General features: G+C 38.8%; 1 protein-coding gene across 7 annotated transcripts in view; it reads right to left on the bottom strand.

Annotated features, from left to right (window-relative positions):
• SGMS2 (sphingomyelin synthase 2) overlaps positions 1-18,686 on the bottom strand; it is a 64,224-nt gene that overhangs the window by 11,538 nt on the left and 34,000 nt on the right. For 6 of the 7 annotated variants that reach the window (XM_064510572.1, XM_064510569.1, XM_064510567.1 and 3 more), the window contains 4 exons: positions 5,735-6,400; positions 4,708-4,825; positions 2,810-2,963; positions 190-356 (listed from right to left, as the gene is read on the bottom strand). In XM_064510572.1, the coding sequence (XP_064366642.1) occupies positions 190-356; positions 2,810-2,963; positions 4,708-4,825; positions 5,735-6,189 (894 nt within the window). In that variant the 5' untranslated portion in view covers positions 6,190-6,400. Of the gene's footprint in view, positions 1-189; positions 357-2,809; positions 2,964-4,707; positions 4,826-5,734; positions 6,401-6,754; positions 6,815-18,686 lie in introns of all 7 variants that reach the window. The other variant, XM_026107967.2, reaches the window with a different exon arrangement.

Genomic DNA, 18,686 nt, shown 5'->3' with positions numbered 1-18,686 from the left:
AACACATTAGCAGTCCCAAATCAAGAAAGAACATCTTAAACCATAGCAAAGTCAAGCTCTTTGCCCAGTTTATTTAAATATTGATATGGAACTTCTGTTTTTACTTCAATTTTAATAACTGACTTTGTCCTTTCTGCAGAACTAACAAATGCAGGCTGTATATTGATTATAGACATATTCAGTACTCACCTTTTCATTAGCCATTGAGTGGTACCACCAAAAGAGCCGTGTGGTGATATAGTAAGCAATGATGACATCTACAGTGTAGTGTTCATGAGCAACAAGGATGCAAATTATGCCAGCAGCACTCATCAGCCAGCAGATTAAGTGATACCACCAGAAATGACGTGGTGAATCTGTCAAATGGGGAGGTGAAAGAAATCCACAGCAGGGAAAGAAAAGAAAAAGTTAAGGTTGCTAAAGTTTAAAACACAACTAATTTATAAATACACAGGTGAGAAGCTCTAATTTTTGACAAAAATAGACAAAGAACTAAGCTAACTTACTGAGGTCTTCTTATTTTGCCAAATGAGCCCAAGATGAGTTTGCAGTTAGGTAGATAGCACCATGATCTGTTTTCTAGTCAAATAAAGTTTTCCAGTTAAGTCACAGGGTATGTGGAAGAGGGATAGAACTGAGGTAAGACATACACTTTGGTTATTTTACTGAGTGCTTTGAATCTCTGCTGTTTATACTCTGTGCTCAAGTTAACTTGTGTTCAAGTCAAACGTCTAGAATATATTTAAGCTGAGCAGAGATCGTAGATTAAACGGGAAAACTTATTTTGATTCCTAGGTTTTAACTAATTTACATGAGACCTCTATTCTGAGAGGCAGAATACAGTGTACAGGTAAGTATAGTATTTGGATTTGTACCCTTTCATTAAAGATTAGCACATGCGAGTGAAGCTTTTTTTCAAGTTTCATCTAAGCTACTTCAGCAAAGTCATCCAGCCTCCCTCCCTTTTCTTTTCCCATTGAAAGAGTGTCTCGGGTGTCACAATGACCATTAACTTTTGACAGGCTACTGGGCTTCATTTTACTCAGTGGGAAGCTCTGGTACCCCTTCCCCTCTGGCCCCATGAGCAGCCTTACTTTTTACAAAATACAGGCAGACAAGTTACTGATCTCAGCAAGCATGCCCAGAAGTAGTTTGAGAGGCAAATTGGTGACTGTAGAAGGACTTCAATTTCAGTGAAAGTCCCAAAATAAACTCTTTCAAGTCTCCCCAGAACATTACAAACAACTGCATACCTACTGATTTTAAAAAAAGACAGGATCAAGAGACAAATCACCTCAATAGGTCAATAAAACTAGCCCCGAACAAGAACAATGCACCCATGCTAGAAAAGTGATTCACTATTCTGGGCAAAAAGCTAGGGCATGGAGAACGGAAGAGATCTGCTCTGCCTTTCTCTGGATAAAGAATAAATGCAGCAGCAGCGAAGGATGAAATGGAGAGAGGAATGAAGCAGAACAAAAAAATTCCCTAAACCAGAAATAATAAGAACTCCACATACATCTCATACTAAAGACAGACCTAATCAAAGAGCAGAAGAGAATGCTAAAAGCAACCTCTAATTCAGAACAATTATACAGCTTAAACCCTTGCTTGGAGAACATTTTGCTAATTACGCAGGAGACAAAGAGGAAAACTATGCATTTCTCATTTACAGAGCAGTGATTATAAAGCAGGACTCTGCTGAAATATATGGCAAACACTTAGGCAACAGTCAAAGAGGCCATTATAAGAGTCTGGAGGATACAATTCTTCCAACTCCTTATCATAGCAGGTATACAAACTATGAGACTCTCCCCCAAAATACTGAGTTATCTTTGTTTTTTGATAAAGATATTAGACCAGCATTAAGCTGCAATAACATACACAAAACAAGGCAAACAATCTATTATGCTATTCCCTTATACTGCTCTGGTAATTCTGATCAATTACATGTTATTCTCCCAGTAATTGTTCACTTAACAAGGATCTAGGCCTAAGAATCACCAGACTACAATCAATTATCTTTAGTGTTTCAAGAAGCACATCTTGCATCAGCAGACATTTTCTTTTCACACCCAGCTAACTGATTACAAATAATGAAGATTAAGTTTTCATGTTAAACAGGCATTTTTATATAGCTTTTAAGGCAGAATGTAGCACTGTAACAATTCTCTCCCTCAACATTTTAATAAAGGCAGGCATTCAACTGATTTTGGCCAGTCTTATTTCTGTTTCAGTGAGATATACACATTCCCATGAGCCAAACTAGCAACTGCATAGTTTGGGATGGGACTAGTAAGAGAGTAGATTTAATTCCAAACATGTGAACTAGAAAAGAAACTCCCCACTCCTGCAGTCATGAGCAGCCAAGCCCCAAGGGTAAAAGGGTTGCTTACCATGTATCAGATTTGGAAGTGCTCAAGCCACAAAAATCCCCTAAAACCTAAGATATGTGAGGCACCCTGCACAGAGCTAGTTTGCATATCCAACTACAGTATGTTTTACCCATAATTTGAATGAGCTGGCAGTGAATAATGAAAACTTGGCTTGCTTCAGTCAGTAATTACAATACATATAAAAATAAAAGTGACATGTCTAGTCACATTAAGCCCTTAAAGCCCATACCACTCTTACTTCTCCACATTCTGTTTTCACTCTGCAATCAAATGCATAATTTTACATTTCAAACACAAATGCATACAGTTTGTGTACAGCTGAACAGTAGCCTTGGGAAGGTAATAGTTTTACATGCACTTCCATCAAGTGTTTTCCCAGCACAGTAAATTTCAACAAAAATACCGTAACTTACACTCTTTGATGAATAGGTAGATGAGCGTTAGTATCACAGTGTGACCACTAAATAGAAAGTCTCCACATAGTATGTGTGATCCAGTTATGGATAGACCACCACCAGAAATCAGTCGCAAGATCCTCTGCACCTTTGCCTGAGAATCTCCATTCAACTGTAACACCACAAAAAGAAAAAAAGAAAATTTAGATACACTAAGTGACTTGAATAAACTTCTTGCCCAAATATACATGGAGTTGGGAAGACAGAAAGAAAAAGACATTTATCTTCATTTTCTTTGGTTTTCTTCCACATTTCTCAGACAAGTAGTATGCATACTTAAAGTTGACAGCTACTAAAGATCAGCTTGATAACACCTTAACATGCTTGCTGTCTGTGCTTTCCCAGACTATTTTGTATTTAAACCTACCCATTTTTTAAATAGGCATTATATGAGAACGAGATACAGAACATACTGGAAGGATAAACACATTATAAACTTTAATGTCAGGTATTGTGTAATAGTCACTGATGGAATGGATAAAGACCACTGAACACTGGTTCCAGCAGTACAGCCTTGTGTACCAGTTTGTCATTTCATTTAGGAGTTGAGCAATGTTTCCACAAGACAAAAACCTTAAGCTCACTTAATTTTACTTTTGGTTACAAACTCAGGACTCCTTTACAGGAGATTTTTGTTTTTTAAACATGCATTATGATCAGTTTTCTACTTCCTCACAGATATTAGGCAAATAGCTAGTTGCACCTAGCTGTTCAAAATTAACTTTGGAAAAACAGGTTAGAGGGATAACAGTTTTCTAGAATCAAAAAGAAAATATTCACATGGGACAAAAATCAAAGAGTGATTGAGTTTTTCCATAGCTGTAGTATGCATTTTTTTAACATAGTCTTTCAAGGTAATTCATCTTGGTTAGATGCCAGTAAAAAAAAGAAGCATTTTCAGCACAGAAAAAACTTTTCTTTGCCACCACTGCTGCACCCTCCCCCCCCCGCCCCCCCATACAAAGTCTACTACAGGGAAAGCAGTACAACAACAGTTTAGGCTTTACAATAGTGATGTGTAAATAAAGCTTTTTCAAATAGATGCTGATTCAGAAGAAAGGAGCATACTGGATAGCCTACCTTAATTTGTCCCAATCTGAAAGAATAAAACTAAACAGACATGATGCTATACCTCACCACTGATGAGATCCTACTCCAGTAGTGACAAATTTATCCCCTGAACTAACCAAAATGTCCATCTTCTCAGTGCACAACCAAACTGTTTGTTCTCAAATGCTGTTTTTTTCAGTGCAGCTGCTGTGATACTATTTGCTCCACACATTGTGAAAAGCTCAAAGCAGTCACATGCCTACAATTTTTTTTAAAGTAATTTAAACTGATAGTAACAGAGTTCCATGTTGTCACTACTTAACTGCACTGACAGATTTTTAAATATTGTAGAAACATTAGCAAGTATGTGTATGTTTCTACATAGATTAGCTCATTTAAATAACTGAACTTGGTTTAGTCGCATGTATATACACACACACACTTTCTAGGTTTTTGGCAGGGACAGGCAGCTGACCTAAAGTCTTCAGATAGCTCTCAACAAGCCAGTCACTAAGAAACAGGACTAAGCACACGATAACCCTCCCCCCCCTTTTCTTAATTTTATTTAATTTAATTTTATTTTTTAAAAAGGGGTAATACAGGAAGTCTATTCACTAACTTGAAGCTGTTACTGTTTCATGCAACTTCTGGTTTATTGCTAGAGATCATATCCATGTGTCTGAAGATATCAACTGAAAGTTATTTTTGTTATTAATGATGCCTGGAATGTATCATGTATTTGTTCCAAGGAGCCCTAAGGACTCAGACAGAGACTAAGACAAATATCATGAAGCAAAGGCTCTTACCTTCGGTGCACACTGAAAATGCATTCCAGGCACAGGCAAGGTGGTAACATACATAGTAATACAGCGGTACAGGTACAAAGTTCCTATTATAAAAAAGAACCTGCGTCCCACTATTGATCTGAAAAGTAAGGAGGAAGGGAAAAATTTATATGCAGGATACATGTATAATGGACAGAATTCTGGAGCTCTAGCTTTATTAGATGGCTAAATCCCTAGAATTAGAGGGGCTGTCTAGAAAGAGCTCCATTCCCTGATCCTCACCACACATTTAGCTAAATCAAATACAAAGAAGTATATTAAGACACATTCCTTGCACACAATGTCTTCAGGTTTTAGTCTTGCTAGATCATGGCAGATCAAGGAGGACACAATAACCACCACAAAGTTCCTGCTCTGTCTATCTAACCACATTAGCTTGGCCTCAGTCTAATTCAGGTGTACAGTTTAAGTGTGCTCTCAGGTATAATAATCATTTTGCTTACTTCAATGATCTTATTTCAGTCATATTATAGACAGACAATTCTAAAACCTCTTTAGTTTAAGCAAATGGAGAAAACAAGGGAAAAAACTTCTAGTTTAGCACTAGCAGACTGTGGGTTCCTCAGATTTGGAAGGGTTTTTTTGTTTTGTTTTAAAACAGCACCAGGATTTCCTGTTTAAACATACACATTTCAATAAACATACTTTGGGAAGCCCAATCCCAGAATAAATTTGACTAGTACATGCAAGTGTCATAAATTCAGATTTAAAAAACCACTATTCAATAATTAGTGAAAAATCCATGTCTCCATATCCAGCACAGACACTGCAGTATTTTCGAAACAAGTCACCCCTTTGTCATTTGCCTGCCAGCCCTACTCTACAATATTGCTACAGACTCTACAATAAGATTTCTTTTCAATATGGAATTGCTTCTTTTCATTTTAAGTCATGCTGAGACTACCTAAGTTAGATGCTACCCAAAGTAAACAAGCAAAACCAACATTTTCAAAGAACGCAGCAGAGAAAAAAAAATACAGCTACTTACTTATATCTAAGAAACAGCCACTGGAATATCCATAATCCAACTAGTATCATTCCATTTATTTCTGATACAGAAAAAGCCCAATTCACACGATCAATATAATCAAAAAATTTGTCAGGCAAGGGAGGGCTAAGCTCCTTTGGAGGTACTCTCTCATGGACCACAGTGATCATGACAGTTGTTAGAATCAAATTGAAGAGAGCATAGACAAAGGCAATGCCTGTCTTCCACCATTCCAGAGGAAATTTGTTCCGAGTTTCAGCAGGCATAGCAATCTGAATGTAGTCAGGATACTTCTTTGTGCTTTTTCGCAAGCCATTGGACAAACCCTTTGGTTTGCTGTTGCCATTTTTGTTCTCTTCACTAACAGAGAGAGTAGGTCGTGCATAGCCATTAGAAGTGTCATTGTTTTGACCCTCCATATGCTCTTCAAGCTTTGCTGTCTCAATGGTATTCATTCCTAAGCTGTTTGGCCAAACCAGGTTTACTACTTAGCAATACCCAGGCTCTCTTTAAATTCTCTTACTCCTTGAAGTCCAATGTACTTGTTTCTAGATGATTTTTGATTTCTGGTAAAATCCTTAAAGAGTATTCATTGTGCTTTCGCTATTCAGATACTGTAAAGCAAACCCTGGAGACAAGTCTTTCTTCCCCCTAGAGCTGTATCATCTGAAAAAAAGAAAAAAAGTACTGAAGACATATGCAACTAGTAATGTACAAATTAAATCTTAAAATGCTTGTTCCAAGTTTAAACCAATTCTGCTTACAAAAGGCATGCTAAAGTCAAGTGGTTACTGTGAAGTAGTTCAAAACCAATTTCTATCAAGTAACTCTTGGTAAGTCTGATCAGTTTAGGGGCTACTATCAATGTAGGCTCTTTTGTTTGTTTTTTCTAAGGACAAGATATACGGACTTTAATGAGCATAACAGTGCTTGCTTTATTAGTTGTCAGAATTGAGACTAATTCATGTTTGCAGCAATACTGAATTTTATCACTCACAGACATTCTTCACAAGTTCTCACCTCCTTAACCATAGGATTGCTGCAGAGGTTAGCACAGTGAGTCCATACAGATCAGGCAGTCTTGTTAGTCCAGGGGATGGGACAAAACAGAAGATTACTACAGGATTTGATTTTAAGGCATAAAGCAAAGTTACATCCACCAAAAAAATTCACTCAATGACTGGCTTCACTAATTCTTCTTAGACCTAAAAGTGAAATTTCAATTAAAAAGGATAAGAATGCATAACTTCTTTAGTATACACTAAATAAGGTTTGAGTTCTCAGAGAACTAAGAGCTATACCTCTGGCCTGAATCCTCAGTTATGGTAACCCATAGGTAACACAATACAAATGGGTCTGTATTTACCCCTTAAGTTCCTTAAGAATGGGTCTGTACAGATTCTAAAAACCAGGAACAAGTAGCAAGCTTCATTATCTCGCAGGATTTACTTCAGGCTGCATTTGTGAAATTCAGTAAAATCTGCCTATTGACGTTTTCAGTGGATAACTGCATGCCTTTTATAACATTTTCTCCCAAGGAAAAGGAATGCAACTCACATCTATAGAATATGAACAGCTGGAGTTTAAATAACTGCCATTTTTTCTAGCCTTTATAGTCCTGTGATACTGCTTACTTACCATAGTTGTGATGTTTAATTTTATTACTCTGTTCAGCTCTTACAGCAAGCACTGTATAATCATATGCAAAGTGTTCACCTTCTACCAGCTAATTATAATTCTCTCATTTATCACTTCTCTACGGAGAGAAGTCTACTATCACCACAGGCTCCTGCATGCCAGTACAGGCTGCCGCAACACACACCACCTTATGTACAGTTAAGTCATTATGACAGAAACTAGAGTTGCTGGTCTCCCTAACCATTACATCACAGAACTCCGCTTAAAATAGACAACCTGCTTAGGAAAAAGCAAGCATAACAACAGATCTCTTGCCATCAAGGACAATCTAAAACCAAAACAGCCTCAAAAGCATTTAAACTCCCCAGATGAAGTCCTGTCTTTAAACCTGAAGCCTATGTTGCTGTATCCCAAAGCTACACCCTCTCAAGCACTATTTGCTTGTAATGTATAAGGCCACAGTTCCACTCTCCCATTCAGGAAGGCTACACATTCATTGAGCCAACCTGCCAATGTTACCTTATGCATATCAGGAAAGGAAACCCCTTGACAAATTACAAAATGCTAGCAGTTATCCATCTTTAAGTCACTTCATGCTCATAGTTCTTAATCCTGTTTAAAAAGAAGCTGAGCTTTTAAAAAAGGAGGAAGAGACATTTAATACAGTCAGCATGTAAATCCCACTGACATCCCAGCTGCTTTTCTTACTGCTTGAAGAGAAGTGAGAGAGAAAGGGCTAAATGTTCTAATCCCAAATAACATTCATACGAGTAGTCCTAAAATATTCAAGAAACTTCTAAATTAACTGCTCAGTAGTATCTCTGGAATTCACTGTCACCAGTTAGCTTTTTCAAAATCTCTATCAATAAGTGTATGAGAACAGAAAACACCCACACAAACACCACAAGATGACAAGTAATAATTTTTGATACTTTTTCTCCCTCTTATTACCAGACTAAATTCTGCTTCCATAAGAGAAGGGGATACTTCACCCAGCAGCTGGGCAATGGCTCCTCTGTGATGCTTCCTACAGTTAACACATTCTTTTGGAGTAGCTTCAAAAGCAACAGCCTTACTCAATACAGAAGCAGAACAATGTTCCAGCTTTCACAGGTCCTTCTCCTAGCACACATTCTTCTGCTCCTCAATCTAGTAGAGATAAGCATATGACAATGCTATAGAGACAATATAGAAAAAAGTGCTTCTGCTTTAATTTCACATCTACACACAAATGGAGATATAGCTGAAGTTAAGATTCTCAACACTTTGTAATTAAAGTAGCAAAGTCTTCTGCAATGAACAATTTATCAATACCTAAAAGAAATACTCTAACATAATTGTAGATTCTTTACACTGATCAGCACTGCTTTCACATGCACGTAACAGTGTAAGACTGTGCTGACATTTTTCTTATCACTTGGGGGGGGGGGGGTGTGCAGGGGGAACAGGATGGGACAGGGGAATCTTTCTTCACTCCAGTTCAGTTGTTTCCAAGAAGAGGTCAGAGACATGTTTTGCTCAGGTTGTCAATATTTAAATTTCTGTAGAAGGCTTGCCATCTTCTGTTTTAGAACCCAAATTGAAAGCAGAAAGATTCACAGGCTTGGAACCAGCCACAAACATTTGTAAGGAAGAACCAAACACTTTTCACACGTAGCCAAGATCTCACTCTTAAGAGCTGGATCCCTGGAGGGGACTGACCTGTGGAAGCATGCTACAACTTCTTCCTATTTTAACCTTGTACTTTTTTTTGATCAAATTATCACATGCTCTCATGAATCAGATTCATAGTTCTAACAACTGCAGTGAAAAAATAAAACCAAGTTAAGCAAGTGGGGGAGGACCGAGGGAAAACATTCAATGCCTATTTCATGAGTTCGTCCTTGAGCATTGTTTGCTTTCCTCAGTTTTAATGAGACCTGATCTCAAAAGCAAACAAGTCTAGTTCCAATTAACCGGATTATATAGCAAGCTCTTTTATGTCCACCTCCTCCATGCCTACTCTTTAACTAAACAGCTTAGAAGCAGTGTTCTATTTCCAGTCAGTAACACCCAAAGACCAGCAACAGAAAACAAAATTCTTAGTATTAAGGAAAGCACTTTGCTTGCCTGAAAAGGCCATTAGAACATCTGTTTCGTGGCCCCTTAAGTAGCTTAAGTTCCAGTGTCAGTAATAAGCGGCATAACATGGCATCCAAACCGGATTATCTGTGCCCATCCTGTAAGCATGGTTAGAGAGCCTAGAAGCCCACCTCCACGTACTTCTTGCTCTGTCAGGAAAAAGAGCAAGTCCAAGCAGCAAGTGCTGAGACGTACACACAGGCCTCAGGCTTGGCGATAACGAAACAGCACAAGACATTTGTGACACAACAAGACCTCCAATATAAATGATAGAGGACATTCAAGAAGCTTCTGTTGAGACAGAGGCAGAAAAAAAAGTAGTTCTGTAGGAAACTAAGCTCAGCTGTTTCTTATGGCTTTGTGTTGAGCTCTACTGTGCTTTCTTTGAGGTTTAGCAGGGACTGACTTTAATGTTGCAGTATTAGAGCCCTCCTTCCATTTACCTGTTTTCAATAATACAGTAACAGCTTAATGTCTTCAAAAATGTCTCCCTCAAACTGGGCAAGCTAGTTTTGGTTGAAACTGGACTGACAGACAAGACGCACACAACATGACTGCATTACCCTCACTTTCTGCAGAGACTAAGCTAAAACATTAAATAAGCCATTGCCAGTGAATTACATTTATTTCAGGATTCCAACAGCACAAAGAATTAAAAACACCACCCCACACGCCACTGTCAGTTCATCTAACCCAAATGGAAGATAGCAAGAGCAATTTCAAAATTTTCCATTGCCGTAACAGTGACAGTTTTGATTTGTGTCAGCTTAAGTATAGTTTCTGGAAGCAGTGCTTATGTAAACACAAAGCAATATTTAAACAAACAATTTTCTTCAGTGCAAAGACTAGCACATACAAATAAATGAAAATGTAAATATAAGGAGTAGCTGAACACAGGCAATAGTATTACTCCCTGGGTCTCAAGTGCGTATAGCCATCCCTATTCTCTGCTGGCCTTCACATTTTGAAAACACTTAAAATTCTAAAGTCAACTGACATTTAAATAACAGGCTAAAGTGGAAGACACAGAAAAGTGTTTCAACTTATACCACATTTATTGTTTGTTTTTCCTTTTCTCCCCTTTTCAAGCTACACAGTTCAGCCTTGCTCCCCTTTTTGTGCTTGCTCACACCAAACACTCCACAGTGGAAGGTTTTTGTTTTCTAGTCATATTTTTTAAGCAATTGGTATTCTTAATGGCAAAGCAAACCGACTGCTGTATTCCTTTCTGTAGCTGTGCCCTTCACCCCCAGAAGCCTGCTCCCAATAAGGATAAGATTTTAGTTGCCATTAAGTTATAAATACATGTAAGCAGTTACTTCTCCCCTCTCCTCCTAGGATACAGTTTTAGTATGAAAATTACAGAATTAATATGCATCTGCCTGGGACTTGGTTATTAACAGGTATACCCAATGACAAAACAAACAAACAAGTCACAGAGTCATTATTATGCTTCTTCAGCCAGCGAAGAGTATAGCACTAGCCACCTTTGGCCTGGTCTCCAACCCTGGAGTTCCCAAACACTCCGCAAGGCCAAAGCAAGGTGCAAAATCTGATCAGCACCTCCCACATGCAGACACAGCCAATAAATAGCAGGTAGCAACACTGCCACATGAAGAAGCATTGAGAACTCTGCCTTTTATCTGCATTTTGCATGTTCAGCATTTCTTGGCTAACTTCCATTCAATAACTGGATACACTGACCCTGAAGAAGCAGCGTTTTAAAGATTTCAGAAGTGAGAGCCAAAATAAGTTCTTCACTCTGTCTTCTCAGCTCTGCTGCGATACAGATGAACACAGCCACACACAAGTTATTTACACACCTAACATTACCACCTTCTGGAAGACTCCCCACCCAGAGCACTTGTTTGCACAGTGCAGACAGATTACTGCTTGCTTTTATGGGCCCCCATCATTCCCCAGGCACTGCCCATGTGCACAGAAATAGGCAAACTGTTCACTCCAGGAGATAGGGCACATGCTGTCCTTAATAAGGGAAAAGCAGTGCTCTGACCTTGGTATTTTAGTAGGGATTACTGGGGGGAGGGAAAGTACCCATGCTATGCTTTAAGAAGAAAAAAGCATTGGCTTGAAGAATCTGTGGCCTGCTGCTTCAGAGAAGTTAGCTGCCTTGATTCCACTGAGCTTTCCTAGCAGTTTTCTGCTCACATGAGGTTTTCCCCCCTCTGTCCTGATAAACAGCTCTACAGATCTCAGAGTGAAAAAGTGTAGGCCCCTCTAACATCTCTCAGATTTTGTATTTTTCTCCATTCTACAGCAAGATTTCTTACTAAGGAAAGAGATCTTGTCAGAACAGCCTTGGACAAATGCTGAAGACAATCTGCCTTTGCTGGAACTTCTTGGTACAACTTGAGGTGAGCATAAGGCAATTCCTTATTTGAAATCTCAGTGTTTTCAGAGACCTCTCATCTACTGAAGACCAACTAAATTCAAAACATCTAATATAATTCCATGCTGACCCTAAAACACCATCTCTGCATCCACAAGTCAAAGCTTCTTTCTGCATGCACAAGGCATGCTTGCCCCAGCACACTACTGGCATGGAATTTATTATATCCTAAGCAAGACCACAGTCTCTCCCTCCCAAGGAAGTTTATTACTGCTGTTTGCCTCTTAACTGGCCATTTAGTCATGTTATGTCCAAGTAAGAGCTGGACTGTCTCAACATGCAGTTAAGAGTGAAGATTTCTGTATGGATGTCCTTTGTTTTTACCTCTTGATGTCTTTACCTCTTTGAGCTGCAAGAGCACTGTTTAATCTCTGGATTAACAAGATTTCATTCAGAAAGTATCAGAAAACAGAAAGTCTTAAAGTTCTGGCAAGGAGAACTTTCCTCAAAAAAGAAAGTTTAGATTCTGAATGCCATAAATACTGAAAGAGAAAAGATGACTGCCAGTAAGCAACTGTAGCTATAAACTTCCTCCAGCCATTCCCCTGCTTGCTTTCCTCCCCAATCTCCCAATAAAAGTGACCAATCAAAATGCTCCACTATCTTCTTTAAACTCAAGTCAACAACCATGGGGGGGGGGGGGGGGGGGGAAGATAAAAATTAAAAAAAAAAAAATCACAGCCCCCAAAGTTACCCTTTGGGAGACAAACGATGAGAACTGCTCTGTATCCTGCACTAACAGTAATCAAAGACACCGACTCTCCATTAGAATGCCATATTAATTTAGGATTCGCTCAAGTTAAGAGCCAAGCAAAGACACAGTAGCAAATAATTTGAACCAAAAAACAGCAGGTGTTTTGACTGGCTAACTAGGCAAGTAGTTCTTTCACTTCTATTAATCAAAATATTTATGGTAAGATAGATACACTTTTTGCTGTTTTAAGTAACAGTAAAACAGAAGTGCTGGATTTAGCTACCTCAGCTTCACTTAGTGACATTAAGAATCATTCTACTTTTAACCTTGCAAAAATACATTGAATTATTTAATGTTGAGTAAGCTGATATAACACAGCAAACTGCCTAACTGAAATTCTACTAAAAGATTGAAGATTTTCCTTGAAAATGTCTAATGTACAAAGCAGTATTTTAGGCTGAAGCATTTTCTAATCTACTTTCTAAACTTCATAAATTCCAATAGATTTCTTCCAGGTGCTATTCTTTGGAAATAAAGATTGAAATTCTTTAAGTTCCCTGCACACCAAATTTTCAAGGAGGTCCTATCAGATACAAGTTTAACTTTTGTTGTTATAAGGGAGAGAGACATGTTCAAAAATAGCATTCTACACTTTTAACAAATTAGTGGTTGAACCTTGTTAGACCAGAAATGTAGCACAGGAGTTAAGATATCTTCCACAAGTGGCCAAGGGATATACCTAGGGGCAGATGACATTTCTTACCACTTACAGGCAAAAATACAATCCTAGAAATTAAAAAGCTTTGCCATAGTATAATTGTATGTAAAATTTGAAACATACAAAAGCTTCAAAAACAGTAGGGTTCCCCCCACCACCACCACCTTCCAGGTTAATTCTTCAGCACTAGCTGAGATGATTTTAGCTTTACCTCTACAGCCAGGGGTCAGAAGAGATTTAGAGAGACTCCTCCCCATATACCCAACACCACTAGTAGCATGAGGCCAAAGGAAGATTTTCAAAATATTTAATCATATCCAATTAAGCCTTTGAGATCAAAGAGCACCTCAACTACAGATGCACAACAACCTAACAACCTAGAGGCAAGAGTGGCATTCAGATTTTTATGTGCCTAAAACTTGCAGAAGAAAGTTGTGCTCCTTCCTGGCACTTTCAGAAAATTGTGAAGCCTATTGATCTACTGTTTCTGATAAATCAGCAAGGTTATTTCAAGTTGAGTGCATACTGTGGTCAAGACTTTGTTTACAGTGATGATTTAAGACCTATACCCATCTGAGCAGTGATGCACAAGAACTCAAAGGTTTTTCCTTTGTAGCATCTTTTCAATCTATTGCCCCCATATTCTGAAAGCAAGCAGAAAACCTATTTAGGAGAACAAAACAAAAAGCTCTGCCCCTTGCTGCCAGCTGACCAGCCAGAGAAATCAAAGAGGTAGAGAGAACAGCCTGACACCACCACCACCACCCTGCCCCAATACAGGCTGAAAAGCAACTCCAAAATAGCACATAAGGCATATGGACACTGAGCTGAAAAACCTAAGGGCAGAGTGCACTTGTGGTTAAAGAAAATAAACAGACCTATACAGCTCCCTACAAGGCCTGTGTTCCTTTTTAGCTTCCATGTTGTCCTTATACTAATTTAGATGAAAGAACCTACTTCTTCCTTTGTGGAGTCCGGAATGCCCCACAAAGAAATAGATGCCCACCTACTGCCTAATAGCAGGCCTCAGGTGTCTTCAGTACCTAGGCCCAGCTCTCTTACAAGCACCCAGGACCTTTAAAAAAATCAAACCCAATTACTGTAAGCTATGGAGCATCCACTGGGGCACTCGACAGTGTCATGCACAAAACTGGCTAAGTTACAAAGTTATAAAATACAATTCCTTTAAGGGATACACCGGGGTTTTAGGGACAAGTTCTCTTTTTGGAACTGCTTCAATGTTTTCTAAAGCTCCTTCTCAAGGAGCAGAGCTTCTCAGCCAGCAATATTAGAGGTAGTAATTGCAGTCATGAACAACATATTTCAAGAAGGAATATCTGAGAGTGAGAGGCAAATAGAGCAGAGGTGCTAACAGTTTGTTCTAAGCTTCTAATTGCTTCAGGCAAGTAACTTCTGTTTTCTACATCTCCATTTGACTATCATTTAAAAGAAAGGAGTTGGCTGGGGGGTACAGCTTTGAGACAGTTTAAGAAAGCACTTTCACATTTGGCTCTGTGCTAAAATTTAGGAATAACAAACATTCAGCTTGTCAGTCATTTATTTTCACATAAAGGGGATTTTCACACAAAGCTCATTCACAGTTGGTGTCTCTAATCCAGTATTTGGAACTTTTACAACCTTTCTCAAAATACTTTAAATTCTAGGTTTTATGAAGTATTGAGTAGTCAAAATTTGTACAGGCTTTCCAAATTAATAGTTCTTAATCTGCTGTTCCAAATATGAACTGCACTATTGGAACAAGACAAAAGTATTTAAAACAATAAGACTTATCTACTTTGACATTAGAAATAGTCACTCATATATAAGAGTGAAAAAGTCCTTATGCAGTATTTTTAAGCTACATTCACTTTTACTAAGGCTAGCTCATAATCATTCGATACAGCTGTAATACATTTTCATATTTGGTAGTTGCAATAAAAGGGTACGGAAATAAAGTACTGCAGGAAGAGCTTCTGCAACGGGAGATAATGTGAGAGAAAGTTGTAGTAGCATACTTCTACCTGTCGCATAATTAGCAGGAAATAACCATTAGCTAGTTTGATACAGTACATGCATATTAATCTATTCTCTTCAATCGACAAAGTTTTTAGGCTACCTATGGAACTAGAGCTAGGAAAGAAGCTGGGTACCCTCTGCTACCTTGACAGCAATGAGTAAGAACTGGCTTTTTAGGGTTTCCTCAGTTAAAGCAAAACAACCCAAAACCCCACCAATCCACAAGCATTCCTGGGTTCAGTTTGTTTTTACAGTATCACTACTTCCATGGTATACGTATGCCTTACATGAAACATTTAACCATAGAGAAGTAGGGCTGAGCTTAATAGGTATGCTAAGTAAACCTATTTCCCTACAGTAAATATACGTTCAGAGCTGTATGCATCTTTCAGATATACAATATTTACGCTCACATCATATAAATACATGCGAAATGAACTGCAGTTTGACAGTCTAAAAGTTATAGGTTTATCTCAATTCTCTAATAGCCTGCCAACACACTCCTTGCTCACATAATCCTAAGCAAGCATGCTTACAGCTCGGAGCAGGATCAGGTATGAGATCACACTAGGTTGCTCAGGGCTTTACCCAGCTGCATCTTTAACATCAAATGTGCATATCCTCTCCAAGCAGACTCTTTCACTGCTTGACTGTCCTCGTGGCAAGTGTTTTGTCCCTGTTGAACTTCCTAAGGTTCCTGGTGGCCTGTTCCTCTGGCCTGTCTAGGTCTTAGAAAGGCAGCCCAGCCCTTGAGTGCACTGACTGATCTCTCTATTTTGGGGTCACCTACAAACCTGATGAGAATGCACTGTTGCCTCCTCTAGGTCATTGCTAAGGAAATTAAATAGGACAAGTGCCAAGACAGACCCCTGCAGTACTCCCCTTGTTACTGACCTCCAGGTAGAGTACAACCCATTAACCACCACCCTCCAAGTCCAACCAGCTTTTCACTCCAAGCTGTCTATCCACCCACATCATAACATCTAACCTGGAGGGAAGAATACACAGAATTCCTGCGAACACTAACCTACAGTTCCTGTTCAACCAGCTCTTGACTGCACATGCTTTTCTGGCTGATGTCTTTCTGAAGTATTTAAGAATTGACACAGGACAGACGGACTTGTGGCTCTGTCCACACCTGCTGGGAAAAGTCCTCAACTGCACAACCACAGTTACTTGACTTTCCACTTAGAATCTGGCAAAGGTTAACTTGATCTTTCAGCAATCTGATGGCTTTTGCTTTAGATCCCAGTCACAAACCTGTCTCTTCAGTTACTCTATCAACTTTTGCCCCACTCCTACACACAAAATCAATTTTAAATCAGAGCACTAACACTTCTGCACATTTGTTACCCAGCCTGACAATACAGAAAAAAATGAAACCTGAAAATTTTTGTACATTGCTTTTGAAGATGTATTGTAAACCCTGAATAGCTGCTGAATAATTTTTTGAAATGAGTTTCTATTTTTTCAGTCACAGTCCTAGCTGATCTTGCTAAACATAGCTCATGCTACAACTCCCTGCAAGCTTCCTATATAAGAGCATGAGGGATTTCAGTTTAAGTTACAAATATGCTCTTGTCTATGGAATCTCTCTGATCTTTTGGGTTTTTTAATCTGTAAAATAAAGATAAATCTTTGCCTTCCTAGAGTTTTATAGTGCTTAATAGATTATACACTCTGCTCAAGACACTAACATAAGTATCCAGTATTATCTTATTCTCTGGCTTCATTTTATTCACTGGTCTCAGCTTTCATTTGGCAAGAAGTCACCATCTTAATTTAAGAACTCAGAGAACTTTTGTTGTTTCTTCTCTTGAAATCCTCAATGCCAATGTACCCTGACAAAGTGCTATTGAGAAACATTCACCCTTTTGCCAACAGGTTAACGACTCCATCACAGCCTCTCTGCTCTAGAAAGTGAGACTACTAAAAACTCTTCTTCCCACTTAATCTATCCTCTCAAAAATGAGGAAAAAAAAATCAGTATTTTAAATCTGGACAGAAAAGCGTGCTAAGCTGAACGTCAGCTGCTTTTGAACAAAGACAAAAAAGATGCTTCATCACCATATATTTTGTAACATTGCAAAAAAATACTGGGCTTACACCTTATTCCCCATTATGACTTTTATAAACACTCTGCAAGCACAACAGTGAAAGTCACTGTTCTACCTCAGTTTTATCAGGCAAAATAATTCAGACAAGAAGTGCCAGAAGAAACCTCTCTGGAGTCTTAAGCTTTTATGCAGTTTGCTTTCTCAGCATCTTTCAACGCAGGTTACTTTCATTTTGCTACAGCCTCACGGACGCTGTCAATCACTTGCCAAAGAAAGATTGCTCTCAGAAGACAGAGCAGTTGTCAGCTTTGTTAATAGCCTAGCAGCACGTGTCTGATGCCACACACCCTCTCACTCGCACAAAAGTTGAGGATTAGCTGGGACAGGGGATGGGGGGGAATGTTTTAGAATGTTTTCTAACCCCCTCCACCTAGTTACCGAGGGTAAAGGTTATGCTTCTTCATGGAAAGTCAGACAGAGATTAGTCATAGTCACCACTTTCAGTGCAGGGCGGTGAGGAACCACACTGACTAATGCATGCTCTGAAGTGACTCTGCTACAGCATATCAGCCATCAGGTGGTTCAAAAAAGGAAGTCAATTTATCAGTGATACACCCTGAAAACATTTAAGTAATTTAAAACACAATGCCCCAAGCTTTTCCCTGACGCTGCTCCCAGCATAGTACCAACTCCAAAATAAGAGTGCACATTTATGGGAGTGTTCTTAAATATTTCCTGAAGCAATAAAAAGAACTTTCCAAAAGTTTAAAGTGATAGGACAGTATTTTTTTCATTTGCAAAGTATGTTTACAGTGTTAGCAGGTAATAAATAAGGAATACATGCACAGAGACAAGCTGTACAATCCAGACAAAAGATTTTACCACTGAAGTGTACACAGATTTCATAACTCAACTTTCATATTTAACAAACATCTAATACAGACATTATAATGTCATATGCCTTGCAAAGACTCAACACATTCATTGACCATATTCTTCATCCAATGACAGCAGAAATATCAAGTGTGTCCTTAGAACAGGGCTGATAAACATCAAACTATAATTTATGCTAGTTTCCTGTAGCCCTCAGTTCTATTGGCATTCTCCACCCTTCAAATCAGACCTCTACAAAGGAGCACTTGCTGTATTTGGGGCCTCAGGCAGTGGAAACATCCCCTTTCAGAAAGGGCAGCTTCCCCCTTCCCCCCGCCGTTTTTCCTCCTTCCCTAGAGTATCCTGCATATGTATGCTGGCTAAGGTTTTACCCTCTGCACCAGCACTAATATTTACCATGCTAC

Source organism: Dromaius novaehollandiae, chromosome 4, assembly GCF_036370855.1.
Source record: "Dromaius novaehollandiae isolate bDroNov1 chromosome 4, bDroNov1.hap1, whole genome shotgun sequence".
NCBI lineage: Eukaryota > Metazoa > Chordata > Aves > Casuariiformes > Dromaiidae > Dromaius > Dromaius novaehollandiae.
The sequence above is the reverse complement of the archived record's forward strand: the minus strand, read 5'-3'. Positions and strand labels throughout refer to the sequence as shown.